At 42.8% G+C, this 18514-nt stretch overlaps 1 protein-coding gene across 9 annotated transcripts in view; it reads right to left on the bottom strand.

The window, feature by feature from the left end:
- The window catches only part of PPIP5K1 (diphosphoinositol pentakisphosphate kinase 1), a 1319084-nt gene that overhangs the window by 231231 nt on the left and 1069339 nt on the right, over positions 1-18514 (bottom strand). For 4 of the 9 annotated variants that reach the window (XM_086958191.1, XM_086958192.1, XM_086958194.1 and 1 more), the window contains 2 exons: positions 15617-15745; positions 1920-1982 (listed from right to left, as the gene is read on the bottom strand). The exons of 4 other annotated variants lie outside the window; for them this stretch is intronic. In XM_086958191.1, the coding sequence (XP_086814317.1) occupies positions 1920-1982; positions 15617-15745 (192 nt within the window). The remainder of the gene's footprint in view (positions 1-1919; positions 1983-15616; positions 15746-18514) is intronic. One more of the 9 variants, XM_086958197.1, reaches the window with a different exon arrangement.

The raw sequence follows: 18514 nt of genomic DNA, 5'->3' as shown, positions 1-18514 counted from the left end.
TTTTTGGTGAAGAAGCAGATTCTGCCATGGAAGGTTGCATTGGCATTAGAGTGACAGCACTTTCCCTTGGTCTCTGGAACCCTGGCAAGCAGTGTCCACTTAATTTCAGAACATTCCGAGTCCAAGGGAATGGGGTATAGACACCCACAGTTGCCCCAGCAAATGCAGCAGTCACCTCAGTTATTTTGATGCCGGGGCATTGGTCTGACAGGGAACGTCCAGGCCATCAGGGGCACAGTTCTACCAGTCTCCTCCCAATGCTGCAGCAGTAAAATGCTTTAGTGTGTCCTTAGCGTTGCAGACCCATCCTGTGAGGGGGTGGGAGGGCGAGGTGATTGGGCAGGATTCAGTAATTCCTGCCAGTGTGACGAGCTATCATTTCCAACAGGTGGGCCATACAAAGCCTTTAGCATGGCTATGTCCCTCCCTCTCTTATTGCTCCACCATATGAGGCCGTAGATCTATATGGGACCTTTGACCTCTGAATGGCTGCCTGCAAAAGAAAAAATCCAAAATGCTCACACATGGCTGCTGTGGATTTGGCGTACTGGATGGTGCCCTACCTCTGCAAAGCACAACTGCCTTCACAGACACGTTTGGTGTGAAGGTCATTTTGGTTGTTCGGTCCTGCAAGTCTTTGTGCCTGGAGCCCACTTCACCGACCCTACACATTGTGGAGGTACTGATTTGGTATCTAAGGTGATTAATCTGTGGTGAGAAGTATCCATTTATTTATAAGGTTTTATATAGCGCATATATGACCTGTGAGGGTATTAGAGCGCTTTACAAGATGATCGGAAGGTAGAAACAGCAAAGCAACCAACAACATTATCAAGAGAGGTACAGAACGAGAACAAGTTACTTACCATCAGTAACGCGGTTTCTGGTGTATACTCTAACCGCAGCGTTAACTAAGGTAAACAACTTGTCCCACTTTTCAAAACCATCTCTTTCTATTAAAGAATAATGTTTTAAACCAGGACTAGAGCTATTATGGCCATTTATGCCCAATCTCAATGGAAAATGTATCTTCAAAAATGAACTAAAATGCTAAAAGTTACAAATCTTTCTTCCTGCAACAATGGGGTTTCTGACCCAGTGCAAAGAGTGCATAATTGTGAATAAAGCTCGAGTCAGATGTCTGTAGAAAAAAAATGAAAAAGACCTTCCTAGGTTTAGTCAGGTATTATTAGAGATATCCTAAACTACCGATTAAATAAGTGTGAAACGAAATCACGCATGGTGGAAGTGTGCCTTTTCTGATAGGCTTTACATTTAGGTGCGTCTATGCTTTTAGCAAGCAACAAAAACAGCTCTGTTGCCAAATCAAAAAATTGCTACTTTATGGTAAGGAAGCTGCCAAATGAGGAAAAATTAGATTCAGATATTATTTAATGACTATTTACGCCTCGCAAGAGCAATATAACTCCGGAGAATACGCCTATGTGTAGCCTACTCGCCCTACTTTCAATTTATGGTCTATTTTTATGTACATGCCTATGCTGGCATTTCGTGCTTAGCTTTTTTCCCCAACTTTTTTTTTAATGGCCCTATTTTCCTTTTAATCTAGGTATCATATTTTTCAGCAGAAAGTTTAGTGTGCTAAGAGACGAGTGGGAGTGGATTTACTAACCAGAGGGTGCTGCTTTCAGCAGCTACAAAGCATACAGACAGTGTGCTCTTGCTGTAGATATTGAACAGGTGAGGGGACAGTAAAGTCGCCCATGATAAAATGAAAGGGAGTGAAAGACACGATCGGACAACAACAACAGACACTCAAAAAGGGAAAAGATGATAGAGAACGAGGGCCACATTACAATACCGAAATGTGTCGTCCAGACAATGAGGAAAAATGCAAAAAAAGTGAAAATGGGGTTAATAGTGTGAGTGAACACTTCAAATCAAAAAAGCTAACGTACCATTAGTCGGATGCTTTGCAAACGACACAGAAAATCGTTTTACGGCTGGCATAGACAACAGTTCTGAGGAAATAAAAAAAAGCATTTGCATTAACATTCCTGAGCCTGCAAGCACGAACACACACACAAACACATACAAGCACAACAGAAAGCCAGGCTTAAATACAGATGGTGCCCTGGCGGAAATGTTTGTATCCGAGACCTATCCTAATCTCGTGACCTTGTCACAATAAGGAGACTGTACTCAGACGTACTTCAAATCTGCATTAGTAAAACAAACGTAGTCTCTCACTACACTCAAAACGTCTTCCATCAATTACAACAAAATCGTTTTCTGTTCATATTGACTCGGATTTCACTGTCGATGTAAAAGGTGGCAGGACAACGGTGTTTGTTTAAGCATGAGCAAATTCTGTTGATTATCGCATAATGCTGCACAAATGGCCTGATTCACGAGCAGTGAACTCCAGGGAATGGAATAAAAGATGGTTGTACGCTATTTTTTGTTAGTGTTAACGCTGTCCACAAACAAAGCTTTCCTGCTTCTAAATACGACGAGGAATGTCATTATTTCAGATTTTTGAGGAGAAAAGTACATATTGCCACTGCAACAAAACAATTGCGATGTCCCCAGCAAGTAATCATGTATGAAAAAAACGAGTTCAACAACTATACTAAGCCCTAGTTCTTGTATGTACAACACCGGGTGAACCAATGGCACCGCAGCACCGGGTACTCCATTCAGGATCATACTGTCATCCGATTCTGTGTATGCATGTGGTGTTTCTAGATCATGAACTAGCTGGAAGCCAGCAGAGGATTGCACAGGGTCAGAGGCTAAGATAGTCAACGACAGACTGGAGTTCGGTTTGTGGATGCTGACTATTTATGTGTTGTGTTCTTTAAACAGGATGTCTTCAGCTTTTTCTTAAATTGGAGCAGGTTTAGATTGAGATGAATCTGATGAAAATAAAACTGTTCATCCAGATCCTGTTGCAAAGACAGAGAAGGCCAGTTTCCTTGCTTTCTAGGTTGAACCCACTAGACAGCGCACGTGCTGTCTGTTGTGAGGCATATTGTGGCTTATTACCAAGCACATTGGGCTTGGAGCCCACATATTCATTACCATTGCCTGCTTCCTATTCGTGTCCCAGCTTGTCAGTCTTTTGTTTGTCCCTCCCACGGACCATTGCCTTTTTATAATACCTTTGGCTGGCATCGCTACTTCAACTGCTTACTTTTCAAGCGGTACTTTTACCTTTTATGTGAAACACTACATTATAGTGCGTCTGTTTTTTGCATTCTTTCTCGCGTATTTCTCTCCCTGAGCACTCTGTTACTGCCTGTTACCTGACTGCTTCTTCCTGCCCTCCTCCCTCTTGAGTTTGCCTGTGTTCTTCTCCCCAATTGCTTCCCCCTTCCATGCCCTCCAAGTTGCTTTCCCCAACCCCCATATTGCTTCCTTTGCCCCCTGTTGTTTTCACATTTCCTCCCATGTTTCTTGGATTTCGCCCCCACCAACCCCTTTACTTCACTGTTCACTCCCACCCTCACCCGTGTGGCTCCAGCTCGACCCCCCCCCCCCCTTATTACTTTGCTGTTCACCAACCACAATACCCCATGTTGCTTCATCATTTCCCCCAACTCTGCTGTGTTCCTTCAGTTCCCCTTACCTGCCCTTTTTAAAACAAAATGTTTTAACATGTTTTCTTTTCTTTTTTGTTTCTAATCCAACTCGGAACGGTAATTAAAAAAAAAAAGCACCTTAGTCATTTTGTAGGCAAGGGCATGCAAGGTGTTCGCACCTACAAAATGACTCAGGTGGCCTCGTCAAAGGCTTTTTTTTTTTTTAGTCCAGCCGAGGTGCACAGCATTACAGAAGCTGTCATCATGGCTAAACATTATTGGTCAAGCCAATAGGTAATAAAGGCGAAGCCTATTACCGTTACAAATGTCTGCTCTTTATGGCATTTCTTCATTGCCTGTTTGATGGAGTCCTGGTAATGGGTGTGCCCAAAAGCCTTTCAAATTATGAGGAGAAGTTCTTCTGCTGGAAAACATTTATGTCAAAGCTATTTCCTGGTCAACATGTTTCAGCTGGTCATGCTCAGCCCAATTGTCATTTGTATTCCATCAGGCTTGTACAGATCCCCCAAGTTTAAAATTATCAATCTACTAGAATCACTGTCAACCCAAACCACTCTCACACTATCTACACACTTATTAAACTACATCACTATGAATTCCAGACTTCTTACATCATCAAGAGGCCGGGGTATTACTAGGTGCTTGAATATTTCTGGAGATAGGCAACATATGTTATGGACCATTACCAAATAGCATTGATGTATTCCTTGTGATATGCTGCACACTCTATGCAAAACATTTGAGTATAGCGTGTGCAGTGGACCACACAGAATAGATCAGTGCTATTTGGTAAGAACAATGCTTCATAACGTGTTTCCTATTTCTACAGACTCGGGCACCTGCTAACACCCAATCCTCTTGATGATGTAGTAAGTCGGAAATTGACAGTGATGTAGTTGAATGTGTGTGTAGATAGAGTGTGTGAGTGGCTTACACATGACTAAGTTCACAACGGTTCTAGTATATTGATAAATTCAAGACTTAGGGAATCTGTACCATCCTGATGAAAGCCAGATGACATTTGGGCTGAGCATGACTGGCTGAAACATGTTGACCTGTGGATGTGGGAGCAAATGGACTTCACTATTCAGACGCTAAACGCTGAAAGCGGAGGAGGAGAAGCTGCTGCTGCCACAGCTGCCACAGCCTCCACAGCCTACTCGCCCAGTGCCGCCAGTGCCCTTGTTTCCCTTGTTTCCTGCTGTCACGGGCTGACCACGGCCTCGCAGTCTCTTGACATCTGAGCCCTGACCCTTGAGACGTCCAGGCGGCAACATCCAACTCTACAATGGGCCCGAGGTGGGGGAGAATGCATACATTCCTGACCTGCAAGGGAAGGAGCTTTTCCGCGGGGCGGGTGTCGTTGTTGGTGTCCAGCTTCTGCCCCAGCTCCAGCCCACCACATTGGCAGCGGTGGCGGCAGTGATTGAGCACAAGCTACAAGGTAAGGGGCCTAAGCTCAGAGGTGGCTAGCCCCTTCTGTGGAAGAGTGGGGCTCCGCTAGGCTGAGTGCGGCCTGTGGGGGTCCCTGAGTGCTCCCACTTGGGCCCTTTCCCTTTCGCTTCTTCTTTTAAAGTCCCTAAGCTACAGGAACAGCAGCCAGATGCTACAGCCGCATAGCCAGTCAAACCCAGCCTCACCCGGCACCCCACCCTCGAACTCCCTTCAGTCTGCCCGGGCCCTCCTGGATCATCATTACCACAACTGTAGACACAGCCTACAGCCCTCAGACCTCAGTCCACCCAGGGCCCTAACACCAAGTCCACTGGAAAAAGGCGGTCATAAGGGAGCACAGGGGCTCAATAGGACAAACTGCAAGGAAAGGAAAGGCAGCACCTCACTAATACCTGTGCTAGCTGTGCTGTCTGTTTCAACTCTCACATTCTACACCACAACTTCACCTCTGCAAGCCCGTAAAATTCCACCAAGTGAAACTAGTCCGCGAGACAAAGAACGGGACCTCTGAAGCGGCCTTTGACGCATTAGCTGCTAGCAATCTAGCAAGCTTAAGCCATCCAAAGCGATCCTGAGCATCACAGGTTCAATGAGGTCAGGAAGAACCAGAGTGGCCATGCCCCCAGGGACAGGGGGGAGAAAAGGAAAGAAACAAAATTCCTGGGCTCAGCACAGCGTCGAAACAAAACTCATAGTAACAGACCTGGACCAAAGTGAGATAACAGTACCAATGGGACTTACCCTCGCTACATACTCTAAGTAACCCAAACTTTACACAAAATGTAACTTCTTAAGGGATGCAGGATCCGTCCTCTGCTCCAGCAATGCAACCCTCAAAGGTCTGCAAACTCCGCTGCAACCTCTACCGTCGCAAGCATCTGCACCAAGCACACCACCATCAGGTGAAGACAGGCCGGGTACTAGGGGCATTGGGGTCCTAAAGAGCCAATCTAAGCCTGGAAATGCCATGGCAAACGGGTCAGCCCATAAATCAGTCTTAAAACTAAGTCCAACAGCTCAAGAGGGGGGAGACACTCAGAGACCTATGTGCATGGCCGGCCCTGAACAACTAGTCAGCCCACGGGCCTGGCTCTTTGGCGCAGGACATAACTTGAGTACAACACGACAATCGGGCGCTCCTGGACACCCAACACTCTCGGATCACTTACAACAGCAACAAGTCCAGATCAAGCCTCGATCTCCACCGCATTCAGTGGGGGCTCTAGCAGCAGGTACTACAACCACTTTGGCTCCCGCTGGAGCGCCCGTGTATTCTGGGGTCTCTCCAATAATAACTAGTCAACAGGGCTACTCACAGGGGACTCCTACCCCAGAAGACACAGTTCAAAAAACAATTACGCAGCCATTACTACCTGGCGACAGGGCTGGGGACAGCACCACCAAAATTAAGGATGCGAATGACGCCATTGAAGCCTCATGGAGATTAAACGGGGATCAAATTATCAATAGCAATTTCAGCCCCACATTGAATACAACGATCAGTACCCACAGCACTCCCACTCATACATCACATTTAGTAAAAGCAAAATTGCCAACCACCCCACTACTCTTTACCCAAGTGAGTCCGCTTACTCAACAAGGAGGACCTCGTGCAGGGATTCTGGACCCAAATCAGCAAGAGAATGGGAAGGCGATTATCTCCTACTTGAACACACAAGAATGGGAATACATGCGCGCCACTTACTCATCAGATCAGGTACAAAGGGAGTAACCTCCCCAAGAGCTTCCCTGGGACCCATCTCACACAAACCCAACCAAAATCTGCCCGAGGGAGAGTGCGCAATCAAAGGAACAAACTGCTGGTACTCCTTACTAAATAAAATACAACTGGCCATCGAACCACTTCAATATCAGTCCGAAAAGATAGAGATCCAGCTTACATTACTAAATACATTGGCAGTCTTCACGGAAGGTATCGGCGAGAAATTGGGAAACCTGAATGGCCTGATAAAGAGAGCTTAATCTGACACTTACCTCAGCTGCAACTGTGACCAGATTGTCGACAAACTGTCCACTTTGCCCTCAATGCTAAGTAGCATGATGAAGGACATAAAATGTGCAACAGCCAGAAACACAAATAAATACCACGGTAACCTTAAGACCGCGGAGAGCACGATCAACGGTCAATCAAAAAGTAAGACGTAACCAAGCAACTCCAATGAGAACACTGAGAAGACAGGAGGGCCCGGCAACGGAGGATCACATGGCGAATCAACAAAAGCCCAACGAGTAGAGGCGCTAGCGCCAAAGCTAAATGCCAAGCAATGCCGCCAACTGAAAAGGAAAGGGTGCTACCAGAAGCCCCCCACAAATGCAACAGCCTACTTCCACATCTTCTTAGGTTCTCACAATAAATGGGACATCAACTTAGGTGCCTCAAGTATACAAAATCAAGCGCAACGGTCACCGAATATCTCCAACAATTCTCCGGAACAAGGAGGTGTCCCAACATGGGGATATGCAGCCAGGGCACATGCGGAAACTAGAGAAGAAATAGGAAAAGGAACCCTATCAGGGGCTAGTGCAGAAATCAAAGAAGAAAAAAAGACAAGGTACTACATCCATTTCCCTAACAAAAAAAACAGACAGAGGCCACAGTCAACAATCACAGCACAGCCAAGCCCTGATGGGAGAACCACTGGCCTTATCTGACAACCCTGAACACTTCCAATAGCCAAGTGGAGAGGCGGTCATCTCCGGATCCCTAAAGCCGACAGAAACAATGTGCAAAGATACTAATAGGAGCTCAAACCACAGGCACACAAGAGGATGTACTGGAAAGACAGACCAAACCAGGATACACTGTTCAGAGAGCCTAAACGGCCTCTTCCACCAACAAACTATTGCCCCAGCTGGAGGTCCGCGGATAAAGAGGCCCAGGATGGTGAGCAAGACTCAAAACAAGTATCCCCCCCACCCCAACCCCCCAAGTTGACAACATTCAAGGCAAACCCATGTTATACTTCGGCAGGAACATCAAGTAATCAGGTGGAAATCCAGTCCAAAGAAGTAACCAGCTTCATACATCAATCTGCACCGATGGCCACAGCAACTCTACATCTGCCGGCAACACAAACATCAAGAACCACGCAGCAAGAAATACAGGCTCTAGTTTTCCACCCCCTATACACTTCTAACGTCCATCAGGATAAGTTAAATCGAGGTAATATTATAGGATTAAGGAAGGCAATCCCAAATCTTGCCAGTATACATTCAAAGGACCTACTCTCCATAGAGTTCATACGTACTGCTAATCCCCAAAGACCAGAGCTCACAAAAGCAATGCGGAATTCAAGTAAAAATAGCAGAGATATTTCTAGCAGAACTGGGCACATTCCAAGACTGGGGTATGGACATATCTCCCTTCATAAAAAACATCCTATCTATCTCCATTATTACAAAGCAATGCAAGCCATGGACCAAAAATAATACATCATGCACACTCAAACTACGTACTTAGAGGAGCTCGGGGTAGATCGCAACAACAGAGAGCTAGCAGTCAGCCGGACCCACAAGAAATATTCCGGACGGCATCAGCCTCCAGAAGCCAAGGTTTCAACAGGGAAGTAATCTCCTGTACTATAATCACATGCACAGTGGGGGACTGATGCTACTCACAGGACCACAGCAGAGCAAAGGGGACCCCATTTAGACTATGCTCGTGGAACATCAATGGTTTAGCAACAAAAATAGAGGACCCGGATTTCCTGAGTTATTTTAGAACTTTTGATATAATCTTGCTGCAAGAAACCTGGTGCACGGATCCTCAGCACATTCAGGGCTTCATGTGCTTCGCCACACCTGCTACAAGGGGCAGCAGATTCGGACATCGTTCTGGGGGGCTTGCCACCTATGCGTCTTCAACTAGCATACCTTCAGCAACTCTCATGGGCTCGACCTCAACAGCAATAATAGCAGTTGTAATAACCATCTTCCTTCAGGGCGAAGAAACGGAGGTGGGTCTAATGAACTCATATATACACCCCAAACGCAAAGTAAAAGACTCAAAAAAACTCACTGATCAAGTGGCAGAGTATGCAACAGAGATGAAAACATCTATGTTTATCCTGGCAGGGGACCTAAACCAATATTTCTTTGGCTCAGCAGAAGGAGAGGAGGTAACTGTCCAAACTAGAATCCGCAACATCCACATCCAATGCGCTTCACCGCATGGAAGGAAGAAATGCTTCAAAAGCAGCCTTCTAGATGATCTAGAACATCTAAAGCTCCAAGCGCTTAACGGCAGATTCCCTGATGACTCCCCTCGAGTCGATTCATTCTTTTCTGCAACAACAAGTTCCATACTGGATTACACATTTGTAAGCCTTTCTCTGTTCCCATATATCCTTGGATTCAGAATGGGGGTCAAGGGGGACAGTGATCACTGCCCACAAGAGCTTCAGCTAATAGCCACTGAATCTAGATCTAGTAAGCAAGACCTAACCTTTGGCAGAAGCTGCAACCAAACTTTTCAAATCTCAAGCACTCTGCTCTAAAGACCCAATCGCCCATTGGGGACAGTTCACTGTCACACTTCTAGAACATCACACCGCTACTTGCTCCAAAAAACCCACTCCCAGAAATTATGCTGAAAAAACAATTCCGAAAGGCCAAAGAGATCATCTTAAGTCCCTCAATAAAGAATAAATATCTTCTTTGCGCAGGCTGAGAAGACTTCCAGGTAATGCTAGCGCACGCTTACTCTTGAGGGACCAAAGGACAGCACTCAAAAGACTAAAATGGAACATCAGCAGAGATCAAGAGAATGCAACCTGGCCAAAACCTCTACATGACATAAATCGCAATGACAGTGCCCGTTTCTGGAAAACCGTGAATGGGATTACCCACCCCCATCATGAGGGCATCGTGTCAAACATCTCGGAAGCAAACTGGGTGGAATTTCTTACTATTCACTTTAATAACCCAATGGGAGGCGTCGGAGTACAAATCACTAATAGCTGGCGCCCAGAAGAACAAGATGGAGCATGCAACTTTGAGACAAGGGAGCAGAAGTTGCCAGCCACAAAAGACATACCATCATGTGAAGCTAGCAGCCCCCTGTCACTTCTAATAAAAAACAGATCACCAAAGGGAGGAAAGAAGGGGCTCAAGAACCGAACTGTATTCCGCCTGCACTGTTCAAAGCAAAGACCGAGGACTGGACTGACATCCTGAAACCTCTTTTTCTGGAAGTCAGGCTGTTAAACAGAATACCCGAATCTTGGAAGGCTCGACAATTGTGCCAATTCACAAAGAAGGAGACAAGACCGAGCCTAGTAACTACCGGTTAGTTGCCCCGATCGATAATAAAGCAAAAATCCTTTGCAGGCATAATATTAGAGGAGCTCACATCCTGGGCAGAGGCAAACGAGATAATACTGCTGAACCAGACTGGCTTCCACAAAATGGCCGGCACATCAACAAATATTCTCACAATCTCTTTACTAATTTATGTAGCAAAAACCTCTAAATTAACCTTACATCTATGTTATATCGAGTTTAGTGCTGCTTTCGACAACGTGGAGAGGGGCATATTGTGGGGGAAACTGGCGCTATGCAGCATCCCACAGTCTATCTTAAACATTCTGTCACTTCTCCATACAGACACCTGGGTGCAGGTGAAACTAGGCGGCGGCACCCAACGCTCCTCAAAAGTCCCCACAACAAAAGGACTGAAACAGGGCTGTGTGCTCGCAACCAGCCTGTTAAATCTATTCATGGCCGACCTCTCATAGGCACTCGATGCCTGCAATTTTCACTCACCCAAGCTAGGTGGCAAAACATTGACCAATCTTATGTATGCAGACGCCGTTGTTCCGCTTAGTCATACTAATGTTGGTCTTCAACATCTATTGATGGAAATGCAGAACTACACCACAGAAAACAACTTAAAAATAAATCTGAGCAAGACTCGGTCAATGACAATAAACAACAAAAAAAAACTGCAGAGGAACTGGTTTTTGGGTGGCACTAAACATGAACCAGCTCACGAGTACAATTCTCTAGGAGTTATAATCGACAATTAAGGGTCATTTAAGCGCCAGAAAGAGGAAATAAGAAGGAAAAGGATGTTAATATCTCTATCGATGAAAAACCTTGCAAATAAATTGATGGGGCCGACACTGAGCCTGCTTCTGAAGGTAGCCCAGGCTAAACTACTCCCCTTGATTACTTATGGCAGTGAAGCAATGAAGGGGGAGATGCCAAGGTTCTGGACAGCACACTGGTCAAAGCATATAGGACCATGTTTTGCCTCCCGCATTACACTTCACAGGCACAAATAAGGCTGGATTTTGGAATTTTACAACAAGTCTTGGCCAGGCATGGATCTTACATCATCTGCTGGCATAAGATCAGAAGTGCCACTCCAAACACGTTAAATCATCTGCTGTGGCACAACATCCAGCATAGGGAATCCTCCCAAACGAGAAGCTACCTTCAGTTAACCCTGGAAACCACCAAGCTCAAAGAACTTTGGGACACACAACTAGGCCATCTATTCTTTAAAAAACTGGTCTGGAAATGCATAAAACAAATTTCCCTGGTGGAGGACAAGGCACGCTTATCACATAGATCTCATGCCTGGATGACCTTAAACTCCTACAAATCACTTGCCGCACAAGCATTCTTCAATCAGGGATATCTAAGGCATAGACTGGGGATCTTTCCGTGTGCTCAGCATCTTCCACCATGGCTGAGGGCAACAGCACAAGACACATGCAGGCTGAGTAACACCAAGCACGGAAATATTTTACATCTAATTTGTTCATGCAAGGAACTGCATCAAGAACAGCTACAGTTCCTAAAAGCATCCCTTAAGCATAAAGGCGACCGCACCAGGAGGCAAGCAGGTCTGGCCTGCCTAAACCCGGAGAACACACAACTGAACTGTAGACTGGTAAAATACCTTATGCAGGCCGAACAAAAAATGCCCAAAATGCAGAAAATGTAATACATCTAACATAAGGACGAAACTCCGGCGTTGCATGATGGCCTGCAGATCGGTAGAGGTCTATTTAGACCACACCAAGGACGGACCACTAGCACTTTGGTGAATAAGCTTGTAACAAGTACAAACAATTGAACAACATGCACAATACGTCACTGCCCTATGGGCAAGTCTGGCTGGAGCTAAAAATCAGCAACTGCACTGCATTTTACCCTGCAAACTAATGACATTCATCAATGCCATTACTGTTAACTCTGATTTTAAACTGTACAGTATTTTTCTATCCTGGGTTTTAACTGTTTTTACTTGAAGATATTTTTCTATAACATAGTGCTCAAAAAAGTGGAAATGGATGATGAAATTATATTGAATATTTGTTTATATTTCTTTTATTTTTTAAAGCATGTATTGCAATGGTTTTCGTTAACTATGCAAAAATAAAGTAAACTATTCATCTCACTCTGTTTTGATTTGCCAAAGGTGTGCTATAATTAAAGATGGACAGGGTTCACTTGCAGGCTACTTTAAAACAATGTCATGAGATCCCTTCCAGGTCCTTATGATAACTACCAAAGTGCTCCATCCAAAAGTGGGGTTAAGCTTGCCCAGAAATAGTAGAGGTGCCAGGCACAGTACTCCATGATGAAGCATGGCACACATCTGTGTGGGTCCTTTTAAAAATAAAAGACTATTTTTACATTTCTGCCAGGAAATAGATTCAATGTAAATAATTTCCAGCAGAGGGCATCCTCCTCATCGTTTGAATTGTTTTTTGGGAAACTGAAGTGTACCTCTATTTCGCTCCTGAGTTACTGCTCACCTCCGCTACTCTATTATCCCATGGGATAGTCTGTTTTACTCTCCTTTTCTCATGTTTTACAGTCTACCCATAGAGTTGTTGTCTCTCATTTTGCTCACTGGGAGCTGCTATGCATTGACACCCATTTTGATGGCTGGTGACAATTGCATTTAATCATTTCTGTTTTCTAAAGTGCAAATGGGTGTTAATAGTATCTGCAACACAAAATACCACTCCATCACTCCCAATGGTAGCTGTCAAGATAATAAAATACACCTCACAATAAACAAACTGCGGTGTGTGGTTATTTTCTCTTTTCAGTCCCTGACCATGCTAGACTTAAATTAGTTCTAAAGCTGCAGAGTAATTGGAAATTCATGCACCTGTGCATAGTCAATCTTTTACCTTCAGCCCATCCAGCTGATTTCAGCTCTCTTCATTACAGACTAAGATCATAAAGACGCTCATGGAGTATGGTTTATGGCTAATTAGGACAGCAGGATTCGAAGTGAATGAACACAATTGTCAAGAGCCCACTACCCTTGAACAGCTAGTCTGTTCTCTTACAAGACTCCAAAATCTTGTGAGCTGGCATTGATTTATTCTTAAAAGTGGAAGTTACTCAAAGAAATAAAATGTGGAGTTTCTTCCATAAAGTTTTCAATAAAAACGCAGCCTAAGAGCTAGACAACAAACGTCTCTCACTCAACCAAAGAGAACTACTAAACTAAGATGAGAGCCTATCTCGGTGGAATTTAGAACACATAGCTCAGGGTATCTATACACATTGTTACCAATATGGATTAATATCTAGGCTATAAAGGGCTATCTATCAACCAACCACATCATCTGAACAAAAGAAGATAGAAATAGGAAATGCGAGTTGTACAAGACAAATGTAAAACCAGTTAACATTTTTCTTTTAGAATAGGGCTTACCTGTAGAATTTAGTTTTTGAAAAACAAATTCAACCAACATTAATGAAAAAGATATAAGTGGGGTGAATGTGTTATATATATATATATATATATAGCCTGACCCAAAACACATTCACCCCACTTGCACCGGCCAATTAACTGCAAAACAGACTGAGTTACGCACAATCAGGGTTTCGCAAAATTAAAAATATGGGTTTAGGACTAAAAGTTCTGTATATCTTCACATCTTTATTACATTTGTATGGACCTACTGCATTTAGACCTAATAAATTATCTAGTTAAAATGATTAATTTGCAACGCCTAAAGATCTTACAGTGCATCTCAACACGATGACGCATGCACTGTATTGTATATAAATGGCTGTGTCCCATGAAACATCGTGCCATCCTGAAAACGTTGTCAGGCACTGGTTTGGACTTTTCCTAACCATGGTGCTAAACGTTTAAGCACTATTAAGAATACATGAAAAGTTAGAGAAGACATAACTCAGGGAGGTCAGAAAAAAGCACTTAGTCAGTCCAGCATATGGGATACAAGATAAACTTCTGTAGCTCATAAAAGTCAATATAGCTTGACTTTTCCATAATCTTAACTGCATTTTAAGGATAGTGGGAAAGGATAAAGCTTGCCAAGAGATGTTTGACACTGCTTTATGTAAGTTAGGAGAAAACAATAGTAACATCTCAGAACATTGACATCAGTACAGCCTCTGAAACCAGTTGAGAGTATAAACCAGAGACCGCCAACTTGATGCAACCAACAGAAGGCCAAATATCTATTGCTAACCAAATACAATATCATACACCATACCAGTCATGGGGATCGGAATTGGCTGATTTAACCTGAGAAGCGATTATAAAACCCTTGTCTCTCAGGCCTCTTAACAGTAGAAAACGTGCTTCCAAATGCATGCAACCTTGGTAATCTAGTATTTGTTTTCATTACATTAGTTTGTTATATACAGTATTTTGTGGGATTCAGATGAGCCTTTTAACAGAAGCTTGACATTGTCGTTACTGCATCTCTAGCTTGACCATGCTGTAGGAGAAATCTCACACCTGTTGCCACAGTCCGTACGATTAACTTTCTGTCCTTCGCATTTGCTTTTCCAGGCTCTCTCATAGTAAAGCATCTTAAACTTCATATCACCAAGGAGGGTATATTATAACCCGAGTATATCATGAATATCACCTTCTGCTGACCAAGCCTGAAGGAAGATTTCTGGTCAGTTCCACAGGATATTTCCAGATTCCTTTTCACTTACTACAGGAAACACATTTGCCTACATCCCCATGTAGCAACTACAGACATTTTAAATGATTTTTATCTTAGTTATCTATGAACTACATAACTTTAGTTTCATGCATCAGTCTTTCCAAAGCCACATGTCTCTCCTTCTGACCTGTCCTACCAGTGAATGTATGCATTCACATTTCCGACATGTTGGTTTTTCCTTTTCTGAATGGGTATTCTACATATTGTATACAGACATCTACCTAAGTCTTCAACAAATCAGTGTTCATGCTCCTTAGGTCTTTTAAAGTCTGTTTCACTCACCTGTATGCAGCAACAAAATGTTCTCCACCTGTTCTCAGTAGAGCTTCCTGTAAAATATGTTTACATCCCTCCACCATTAGCACTACGCTGAAACAAAAGGAAATTGCTATATCTCCACCATTAATTGACCCCCCCTTGTGAAGATATGCAATGTCCAAGAGCACGCTGCTTCTTCCAAGGCTAAGTAAATAATTCTACCTGGATACTGGCAGACAGCAAAGTCCATGATCCATGTTGCCAGGCAGGAATAGTGTGCTTTTCCAATGACTGAGCATTATAGCACACCAGAGCGCTGGCAGTCAGAACACACCTGGTTTCGAAAACACGTACCGTCTTTGTAATTCAGGCTGGCTGCTGCGCTGATTTTTTTGCGGTGAATGCGCGCGTAGTCCTGGAGGTTTGGTGCGCTGGAGGAGCCTCCCAGCACTGTGGTGCTGAACAGCCCAGTGCACTGCGACCCTAGAAAGGCGGGGATGGGGTGTTAGTAATCACACATCTCCACAGCATGCCATTAAAGACACATTACCAGGATTAGTCTTGGGCCCCTCCCCCTCAAAGGAAACAAATGTGGCTTCCTGGTGCAACCACTTTGAAAAAGAACCTGATGTATTACACTGCAGGAAAACTGCCCAAAGACATCTGATGAATTCATCTAGGAGCAATTCTGCAAGGGTGAAAAGTTTCTCTCCTACATTTAACTTTTTTAAATGTCCTACATTACCCCAGGTTACATCAAACTGTACGGACAATATAGACCCTAACAAAAGGGCAACGCTGTTAATTGTCAAGAGTAAATGAGAGGCATGGTGATATCTATCTTTGCCTACACCTCAAAATTATTGACCTTTGCAATTTTATAAGTCGAAGAGAAATACCCAGTTCTCTAGTGGTCACGAGCAATCATAGATCTTCAACGGGAACGCATTGGTGTATAGAACAGAATATATTCTGCAACCTGTAATAATTTCTAGATGAGATAAACAGGCAGAGGGAAAAAGTCTAAATCAACAAATTAAAAAATGACAAATTAAAGATGCAGATCATGCTGGCTCCAGCCTTATGCTTTTTTGCAATAGATATTTGCAGGGAGCTCATAACATCCACTAGAGGAATTATACAAATGCATTTATCAACTCCATAGAACTGATGACAATGGTGCATCCTTCTCAGCCTAGTTGCATCAAATCAGCTAATGTGGGCCAGGTTGCATTCATTTAACTTGCTTTGAAGTTATTTTAAACGAGAACTCCATATTAGTGCCATACCAGCGTCAATTACTATTATAGAATGATAGATGCCACAAATGTATTGATTTGACTTTATTGCCGTATTCACTAAAGGCAAATTACTTTTTATGATATTTCTTACTTCAAAATCAGATTTTCCGGGAGGAGATTCTAGAAGGGTGAAGGAAGTATAATTTACAAAAATATCTACGGCCAGTCGCCAATTGTAAATTTAACACCAACAAATCTGAACTTGAATTTTGAAATAATTTATGTTTAGCACAGTTTATCAAATCTCTCCTCAAGGAAAACGGAAACATAAGCCTGCAGGAAAACACAAACATAACACTGGTTCCTCAGCTGCTGAACTTACAAAATGAACAATGAACACTTAGCCGTAGTGATAAAAGGAATTAGAGGTTACAATATCAGATGGGAAGAAGAAAAGTCCAGCCACCAAACTAAAAATGCCCAGAAGTTTCGCAACAAAGAAAAATAAAGCAATATGAAACTGGATCACACAGTAACATTTTTCGACTAAAACAGGTCATATGGATGAGCTAGAACAATTTAAGAGCATCGTGGGATTGCCTACAAGAAAGATACTAAAAACATTCAAGACAAATAATACACTACTGGATGGTTTTAAGTACGGAAAGACATGGAATCCGACGGTAATGATATCATACATGGATGGAATCTAATGGCGAAAACAACTGAGTGATAGATTATCTTTACTGTGCTATTTAACCACAAAGAATGAAACGGACATAGAATAATGGAGAGCAATTAAAGTTTCGAACATTTTAATGTAAAATGTTCCCAGTCACAAGAAATAAAAAATGCCACAAGTATCGGTCAGACTTGCTGAATTTGATAACATTGTTCACAAAGACAAAACCCAAACCACAACAAATATACATGATCCAATATTAGGGCAATGATGAACAAAGTTCTGAAGGTACATGACACGTTGATGGAACTGTAGAAACAATCACTACATTGTAAAAGTAAAAAGAAAGTATCAAGTTTCTGATTCTCTCATAACAATAACGAAGCTACGAACAGATTACAGGAAGAACTAGAACAAATGAGACATGAATGAAGGAAATTAAAAAACTGAAAAGAACATAAGCTACTGGCATGTAACACCGTCAATTGAATGTCTAATACCCAGTAATAACGAGGGTGACTTTTGCACATGTAATAGGTTACCGCTTGAGAGAAAAGGTGCATTTGCAGGCACAAAAACATTGGACTAAAAAAGAATACTACAATCACAGAAAACCAGTAAATGGGCAGAGAGACAGCAAGAAGATTAAAATGACGTGGGAATGGAAACACCCCCCAAAAAAAAAGAATGCAGGAGTGCTTGGAAAATAAATCATATTTGAAAAAGCAAAGATAATGAAGAAAGGCTAAATATCTGAAAAAGGGACAGAAATAAAAAAAATGCAAAGGAGATATTGTGGTAAAAATAATGAAATGTAATGCTGGAAGTTGAAGAACCAGTGTGCTTCTTTCACAAAAACACATAAACACTGTTAATATTGCAATTCTTTAACATTGTTTCCATATAGTGCTTAGAAGTAGCTTTGTTGTGCTGTCAATGAAATACTTTAAACTGTTTTGTGAGAAAATGTTAGAGAAAAAAGATTTTATTATTTATACAAAGCGTGAAAAACAAGAAGTACACGTTTGTCAGAAGCCAGCAGACCAAACAATACAACAATTAATAAAAACATGCAATGATTTAAATAAATGTAATTTCCTTTCAATGCTACTATATTATCTACCTCCTAATTCTACTTTCTAAACCAAACACAGACTGATAATAAAAACATAGATTCTGATACACCAGAGTCACGGTTCTGGTATGAGATTTGAAGGAGCACCTTCACTCACATATGAACATACTTGCCAGCAAACAAATCTCTATACTTTACATGACATTCAAGTCACAAATCACTCATAGTATTAATTTGATCACCTACCCCTTATC

Source organism: Lissotriton vulgaris, chromosome 2_1 (genome assembly GCF_964263255.1).
Source record: "Lissotriton vulgaris chromosome 2_1, aLisVul1.2, whole genome shotgun sequence".
NCBI lineage: Eukaryota > Metazoa > Chordata > Amphibia > Caudata > Salamandridae > Lissotriton > Lissotriton vulgaris.
This window is presented reverse-complemented; position numbering and strand designations above follow the sequence as displayed.